General features: G+C 50.1%; 1 protein-coding gene across 3 annotated transcripts in view; it reads left to right on the top strand.

Moving 5' to 3' along the window:
• The first annotated feature begins 369 nt into the window (after window positions 1-369).
• The window catches only part of LOC306824153 (metaxin-1-like), a 9,406-nt gene continuing 1,197 nt past the window's right edge, over window positions 370-8,578 (top strand). Inside the window, exons 1-6 of one of the 3 annotated variants that reach the window (XM_079344170.1) lie at window positions 370-612; window positions 4,468-4,537; window positions 4,614-4,693; window positions 6,779-6,871; window positions 7,339-7,521; window positions 7,802-7,878. In XM_079344170.1, coding sequence (XP_079200296.1) covers window positions 532-612; window positions 4,468-4,537; window positions 4,614-4,693; window positions 6,779-6,871; window positions 7,339-7,521; window positions 7,802-7,878 — 584 coding nt within the window. In that variant the 5' untranslated portion in view covers window positions 370-531. The remainder of the gene's footprint in view (window positions 613-4,467; window positions 4,538-4,613; window positions 4,694-6,778; window positions 6,872-7,338; window positions 7,522-7,801; window positions 7,879-8,578) is intronic. The other 2 variants (XM_079344169.1, XM_079344168.1) reach the window with 2 other exon arrangements.

Genomic DNA, 8,578 nt, shown 5'->3' on the forward strand with positions numbered 1-8,578 from the left:
CAGGGTGTATATACAGTATTTCTATGTTCACAGCCACAGGTTCTCCTGCAGAGACATGTTTGCAGGCTGAAAGCTCGCCGCTAGATGGCGCTAAAGCAGACACTATAGTCCTTTATGATTCATCTGAATTTAGGTAATGAGGCTGTTTGATCACAAACGGGCCAATCAGAACATCCAGAGGGAGAGTGATCCTGCAGCAGGTTTGATGATAAACGGGCCAATCAGAACATCCAGAGGGAGAGTGATCCTGCAGCAGGTTTGATGATAAACGGGCCAATCAGAACATCCAGAGGGAGAGTGATCCTGCAGCAGGACTTTACATTCAGGCCTGTTTACATGTTTTAGGTTGTGTTTTCCAGAATCTAAAGAGAACTACTAAAGTTTACCTCATCATCACGAACACCAAAGTTATTTTGTTTTACTTTTACAAAACGTTGACTCTTTATTTATTGTTTCCGAAAGACTTTTATTTTGTTAATCATCGTCATCGACCTCCTCTTCCGGTGTGAGAGGTCACTTTCCCGGGTAAAGATGGCGGCGCCCGACGAGTTGTTTTGCTGGGAAGGAGACTGGGGTCTACCGTCCGTCAGCACCGACTGCCTGGTGGTTTTGGTGAGTCCATGTCACACCGGGCCGAACCGGAGCCGGACCGGTCTGTCGGTTCCGTTCACACTGAGACTTCCGGGTTCCGTTATTAGCTAGCTTTAACATGAGCATGCTAACGGCTAAGGGTGCTTCTCACCTCCCTTATTTGAATCAAGTGTCCTTCCCAAGTGCCCCCCCCCCCAGGCGGAAACAGGAAGTGTGTGTTACCATGGTTACACAGTGTCGTCTTACAGGAACAGCTTGTTTATAAATACATAAACAATGAAATGTATTAGTGAATTAGCTGTAATTAGAGTTAATGAATTATTATTAATAATTAATAACTGATAGATGGATCTTATTGTGGTGGGGGAGTTTGACTTCCTGAATGAGGGGGCTTTATTCCCCCAGGAGAGTCTAGGTCCCAGCAGTTCATGGACCAGCTCTACTCTCTCCATCTGGTCCTCGAGGGTCCAACCAGTCCACATGTGCTTTGTGGATCTGGAGAAGGTGTTTGACCGTGTCCCCTGTGGCGTCCTGTGGGGGGTGCTGGTTCTGGTACAGGGACCACAGGATCTCGTCTCTGCTTTTTGTAGATGATGTGGTCTTGTTGGCTCCATCGAACCCGGACCTTCAGCACGCACTGGGGCGGTTCTCTGGTGAGTGTGAGTGATGAGGATCAGCACCTCTAAATCTGAGGCCATGGTTCTGGACCAGAGAAAGTGGCTTGCCCTCTCCGGGTCGGTGGGGGGTCCTTGCCTCAGGTGGAGGAGTTCAAGTATCTCGGGGTCTTGTTCACGAGTGACAGACGGATCGGTGCGGCGTCTGCAGTCATGTGGTCGCTGTATCGGTCCGTCGTGGTGAAGAACCTGAAAGGCAAAGCTCTCGATTTACCGGTCGGTCTTCGTTCCTACCCTCACCTGTGGTCATGAGCTTTGGGTCAGGACCCAAAGAACCAGATCTCGGAGGCTGTAATGGTCTTCCTCCGGAGGGTGGCTGGGCGCACCCTTAGAGACTTCTAGAGTCTGTAAATCCTAACAGTGAGAAGTAAATATTCTTTAGTTCCCTGTCGATGTCAAACAGTGTCTATCAGCTCGTCGTCCCTCCAGGTCACCTGCTCAGCTGGTTCACTCATGAAGCTGTAGACAGGAAGGAACAGACTCGAAGCTGATTGGTTCTTACAGCGTCTTGAAGCAGCCCGTGTTATGAATTTAACCTGTATGAATATTCTTTGATTGATTGGCTCGTCTTTGTCTCCCCTCTCTGGATCAATAAAGTCTGATCTCATGTTTTATGAATAATTGGAGTTTGACCAAAGTAAAGACAAAGATGTCTGTAATTCTACAAACGACCACTAGAGGGCGGCAGCGTTATTCAAACCTCGTCTTTCAGATGATATTATTCAAACTTTACACTCTGTGTTCCTCTGATGTTTCTTTATCAATAACAACAATCTGAAAAATCATTCATGTTTATTAACTTTCCAAAACTCTATTATTATATTTATTAAATTAATATTTCATATTCTTATTTATTTGACTATGTACGGAGGCCCAGAAGGGACAATGGAGCAGCGTCACTTTAGGAGAAGACTGAGTTTTATTTTGAAAGAGACAGGATGCTGACTCTGTCTTTAGTAAAGAGAGCGGTGGGTTTGTCCTTGAAGCTGAGACCTCGGTTGGACTTCTGAACATTTCCATGATGCTCATCCAGCCTGCAGACCACACTCAGGGCTGCAGAGCTCCACGTGCAGGATCACACTGAGATCTCAGCACATAGTTGCAGTGCACTCTGGGTAAAATGAGAGTGTGCTGGTTTTTCCAAACCACCAGAGGACCCTGAATCTGCCTCTGGTCTCAGACCTCAAACAGCAAAATGTCTGTTTAACCCACATGATCAAGACTAGGACCAGGTCTTCATCAGAGCAGATTGACCCTGACTGTTTGGACTGAGAAACAGCTCTTATAAAACAAATCAAAGCTGCAGTTCCTCCAGCGTCCACTAGAGTCTGTCTCCTGCAGTGAGTCAGTCTCCATAGAGCTCTATGTTAAAATGTCCAACTTTACAGCTGCAGTTCCTCCAGTGTCCACTAGAGTCTGTCTCCTGCAGTGAGTCAGTCTCCATAGAGCTCTATGTTAACATGTCCAACTTTACAGCTGCACTTCCTCCAGTGTCCACTAGAGTCTGTCTCCTGCAGTGAGTCAGTCTCCATAGAGCTCTATGTTAAAATGTCCAACTTTACAGCTGCAGTTCCTCCAGTGTCCACTAGAGTATGTCTCCTGCAGTGAGTCAGTCTCCATAGAGCTCTATGTTAAAATGTCCAACTTTACAGCTGCAGTTCCTCCAGTGTCCACTAGAGTCTGTCTCCTGCAGTGAGTCAGTCTCCATAGAGCTCTATGTTAAAATGTCCAACTTTACAGCTGCAGTTCCTCCAGTGTCCACTAGAGTCTGTCTCCTGCAGTGAGTCAGTCTCCATAGAGCTCTATGTTAAAATGTCCAACTTTACAGCTGCAGTTCCTCCAGTGTCCACTAGAGTCTGTCTCCTGCAGTGAGTCAGTCTCTGTCTCACATTTCCTTGTTCTAAAAGATGAATGAAACTTTGGGTTTTTTTATTTCCAGAAGAACTGAGTCATCTCGCACACTTCGAGTGAAAACAGACACGTTTCTCTCTCTCTCACACACACACACACACACACACACACACACACACACACACACACACACACACACACACACACACACACACACACACACACGTCTCACACATGCTCCTACTTTTCGAGCAGTGAGTCAGTAGCTGGTGTTAAAGGTGTCTCTCATATGCAGACAGTGGGGTATTTAATGTTGGACTAGTCCTGGACTCTCCTCGTGCTGGTTCACACCTTCATGGTCCCACAAGGACCTGCTGAGTTCTAGAGCCCTGCTCCCTGTCTGCAGGCGTACACACAGTAACTGTCCTGTTGTTCATGTGTGTAGTGATGCCCTGCTCCCTGTCTGCAGGCGTACACACAGTAACTGTCCTGTTGTTCATGTGTGTAGTGATGCCCTGCTCTCTGTCTGCAGGCGTACACACAGTAACTGTCCTGTTGTTCATGTGTGTAGTGATGCCCTGCTCTCTGTCTGCAGGCGTACACACAGGTACTGTCCTGTTGTTCATGTGTGTAGTGATGCCCTGCTCTCTGTCTGCAGGCGTACACACAGGTACTGTCCTGTTGTTCATGTGTGTAGTGATGCCCTGCTCCCTGTCTGCAGGCGTACACACAGGTACTGTCCTGTTGTTCATGTGTGTAGTGATGCCCTGCTCTCTGTCTGCAGGCGTACACACAGTAACTGTCCTGTTGTTCATGTGTGTAGTGATGCCCTGCTCCCTGTCTGCAGGCGTACACACAGTAACTGTCCTGTTGTTCATGTGTGTAGTGATGCCCTGCTCCCTGTCTGCAGGCGTACACACAGTAACTGTCCTGTTGTTCATGTGTGTAGTGATGCCCTGCTCCCTGTCTGCAGGCGTACACACAGGTACTGTCCTGTTGTTCATGTGTGTAGTGATGCCCTGCTCTCTGTCTGCAGGCGTACACACAGTAACTGTCCTGTTGTTCATGTGTGTAGTGATGCCCTGCTCCCTGTCTGCAGGCGTACACACAGTAACTGTCCTGTTGTTCATGTGTGTAGTGATGCCCTGCTCCCTGTCTGCAGGCGTACACACAGTAACTGTCCTGTTGTTCATGTGTGTAGTGATGCCCTGCTCCCTGTCTGCAGGCGTACTCACAGTAACTGTCCTGTTGTTCATGTGTGTAGTGATGCCCTGCTCCCTGTCTGCAGGCGTACACACAGTAACTGTCCTGTTGTTCATGTGTGTAGTGATGCCCTGCTCCCTGTCTGCAGGCGTACGCCCAGTTTGCCGGCGCTCCTCTCAAACTGAGGAAGATCTCGAACCCGTGGAGGAGCCCGAGCGGTGAGTGAGTCCTCGCTCTTCTTCTGTGTCTTTAAACTTGATGATGTTCACACTGTTTGTCTCTGCTTTTTTGAAGGAACACTTCCTGCTTTGAGGACCAATCAGAAAGAGACTCTGTCCAGACCCTCTGACATCATCATACACCTCAGAAAACAGGTAACTACATGTTTCCCAGCATGCATCAGGGCTGACACTCACATGTGTTGCCCTGCTGAGCTTTATGAGCGTTCAGCTCTGCAGGAATGTGTGTGAGGCTGCAGCTTCCTGCACTTAATCACTGTTTACACACACACACACACACACACACACACAAACACAAACACACCTGAACACACACACACTCCGTGCAGCGTTTTCAAATAGAGAGACAGCACAGCATTGTGGGAGCTCCAGGTAGCTCCGCCCCCTTCAGTGATCAACTTGTTTACAAAGAAGTGAAGTGACGAAGAAACAGCAAAGAAACGAATGAAATCCTCAACATGAACCCACAGCTGTAAGCTGGAGTGGCTCGTCACGTGTGACCCCTGATGACCCCTGATGACCCCTGATGACCCCTGATGACCCCGACAGCTCTGCTTCTCCCGGTGTCATCAGAGGATGTGTTCCTTTGAGCTCCGGCTTCCTCACACTGTCACACGTGTCCGTGCTCCGGCGCTCGCCATCCGGCGTGTGCAGAGCTGGATGTTTAAAGCAGGTGTGTTAGAGTCTCACCCCCCGGCTTCACGTCTTCTCCCTCTCAGGTGTTGGACAAGTCAAGCTTGTTGCTAGCAGCCCTGTGACGGGAGCAGCGTCTTCAGGTTCGGATCACGATCCCTGAGACACTTTTCTTCTGCTGCTGACGCTCGTGTGTTTTCACCTCGTCCAGCATAGTGACGTTTATTTGTGTACGCTTAGCGCGGTGTGTCCACCTGAGCTAACGCTCTAGGCGTGGGTTGGCGCCCAGGCCGTCTCTGTTGACGGCCCTTACTGTTTGGCGATAGTGTTTTGCTGGAGCTAACTTATTTAGTTTGGTGGCTGCAGTGAAGACGGCGTTGGCGCGCTTACTCCCCATCACATGTGCCTTGTTAGCATACGCTAGCAGGCGTTAGCATACGCTAGCAGGCATTAGCATACGTTAGCAGGCGTTAGCAGGCGTTAGCACGTAGACCGTTTGTCGTGACAGCAGTGTGTGCGCTCCCTCTCCCGTCATGGCTGCGTCCTGTTAGTGGTTTGGCGAGGGTGTGTTTGCTCACAGCCGGCTCGTGGGTGATGCGTTTCGATTAGCTAGTTGGAGAGGCGGCGTCTCCGCTAACACCCCAGCACTGGTGCGTGCTCCCGCTAGTTCCTGCTCACTATCCTGCAGATCCATCAGTTGGTAGCTGGTTGCTGCGTGTATGTGGGGGGGCTCTGACCTCTGGATGACCTCTGGATGACCTCTGGATGACCTCTGGATGACCTCTGGATCTTTACTTTGAGGCTGTCTTGATCTGAGGGAAATTCAAAACATCAACGACACGAAACATTTCAAGCTCTTCTCAATGAAAAAGGGATACACACACACACACAGACACACACACACACACACACAGACACAGACACACACACACACACACACACACACACACACACAGACAAACAGACACACAGACACACACACATACACACACACATACACACACACATACACACACACATACACACACACACACGCACACACACACACACACACACACATACACACACACATACACACACACACACACACACACACACACACACACACACACACACACACACACACACACACACAGCAGAATGATACCTGAAATGAAATCACTAAATAGTTAAAAACGTTCCTTTAGTTTTCGGGTGAATTTGTGTTTTTTTATGCATCTCTGGGCTTTAACGGGTTGATGTGATTGGTCCATTTTCGTGTGTGTGTGTGTGTGTGTGTGTGGACCTCTGATGAGTTTTCCTTCACAGACACACACAGACACACACACAGACACACACACTTCTTCCCGTCAGCAGTCCCCCCCCCCCCCCATTCAGAAGGCAGCTGGAACACATTACCCAGCATGCTCAGCTCCTCCACACTGCGGTAGGTTAGTGAGAAACCACGATGACAGGAGAGCTGCTGAAGAAGAGGACACACACACACACACACACACACACACACACACACACACACACTCAGCTCTGTCTCTGTGCTGCGTTCACTTGTCTGCAGGCTCAGTAGGAAATGTGATGTGTGTGTTTCAGAAGTACAACGCAGACTACGACCTGTCAGCTAAAGAAGGAGCCGACAGCCTGGCCTTCATCTCTCTGCTGGAGGAGAAACTCAAACCTGCTCTGGTGACACACTCACACACACACACACACACACACAGAGACACACACACACACACAGAGAGACACACACACACACACACACACACACTCACACACACACAGAGACACACACACACACACAGAGAGACACACACACACACACACACACACACACACACACACACACAGACTCTCACACACACACACACACACACACACACACACACACACACACACACACACACACACAGAGAGACTCACACACACACACAGAGACACACACACACACACACACACACACACAGAGACACACACACACTCACTCACTCACACACACACACTCTCATACACTCACACACACACACAGAGACACACACACACACACACACACACACACACAGAGACTCACACACACACTCACACTCACTCACACACACACACACACACACACACAGAGTTCTCGTGGTGACGAGCTGCTCTATCTGCCACAGATCTACGCCTTCTGGGTGGAGCCTAAGAACTATGTGGACTTGACTCGACGCTGGTACGCCGACCACATGCCCTTCCCTCTGAACTTCTTCATCCCCGGGCGGATGCAGGGCGCTCAGCTGGAGAAGCTCCGCCTGCTGCGAGGAGACGAGAGCCTGGAGGCTGGAGAAGAGCTGGAGAAGGAGGTGAGGATGGAGGAGCCCCCCCCCCCCTCCCCCCCCCTCTCTGGAACCTTCCGCGGTGACTTCACATGTTTCCATGTTGAGCTGTAGTTTCCACCCTCGTCTGTTTCCTTTGAGCGCTTTCAGCTCTCCTCCGTTTGTCTGCTGGAAAATGTGCAAAAACCATCCACTGTGCAGAGAGGTCAGAGGTCACGCAGCGTTCAGGGAGCGTCGTTAACCATGTTCCTGACAGCAGTGTGTGTGTGTGTGTGTGTGTGTGTGTGCGTGTGTGTGTGTGTTTCAGCTGTACCGGGATGCTGCTGAGTGTATGAACCTTCTGTCCCAGCGCCTCGGCTCACACAAGTTCTTCTTCGGAGACTCGTAAGTATGTCTGGACTTGAGTCCGGCTCAGACTGTGTTCTGGACTTGAGTCCGGCTCAGACTCTGTTGTGGACTTGAGTCCGGCTCAGACTTTGTTCTGGACTTGAGTCTGGCTCAGACTTTGTTCTGGACTTGAGTTCGGCTCAGACTTCGTTCTGGACTTGAGTTCGGCTCAGACTCTGTTCTGGACTTGAGTCCGGCTCAGACTCTGTTCTGGACTTGAGTCCGGCTCAGACTTCGTTCTGGACTTGAGTCCGGCTTAGACTTTGTTCTGGACTTGAGTCCGGCTCAGACTCTGTTCTGGACTTGAGTTCGGCTCAGACTCTGTTCTGGACTTGAGTTCGGCTCAGACTTCGTTCTGGACTTGAGTCCGGCTCAGATTCTGTTCCTGACTTGAGTCCGGCTCAGACTCTGTTCTGGACTTGAGTCCGGCTCAGACTCTGTTGTGGACTTGAGTCCGACTCAGACTCTGTTCTGGACTTCAGCCCGGTTCAGACTCTGTTCCTGACTTGAGTCCGGCTCAGACTGTGTTCTGGACTTGAGTCCGGCTCAGACTTTGTTCTGGACTTGAGTCCGGTTCAGACTCTGTTCCTGACTTGAGTCCGGCTCAGACTCTGTTCTGGACTGGAGTCCGGCTCAGACTCTGTTGTGGACTTGAGTCCGACTCAGACTCTGTTCTGGACTTCAGCCCGGCTCAGAC

Source organism: Symphodus melops (genome assembly GCF_947650265.1).
Source record: "Symphodus melops genome assembly, chromosome: 5".
NCBI lineage: Eukaryota > Metazoa > Chordata > Actinopteri > Labriformes > Labridae > Symphodus > Symphodus melops.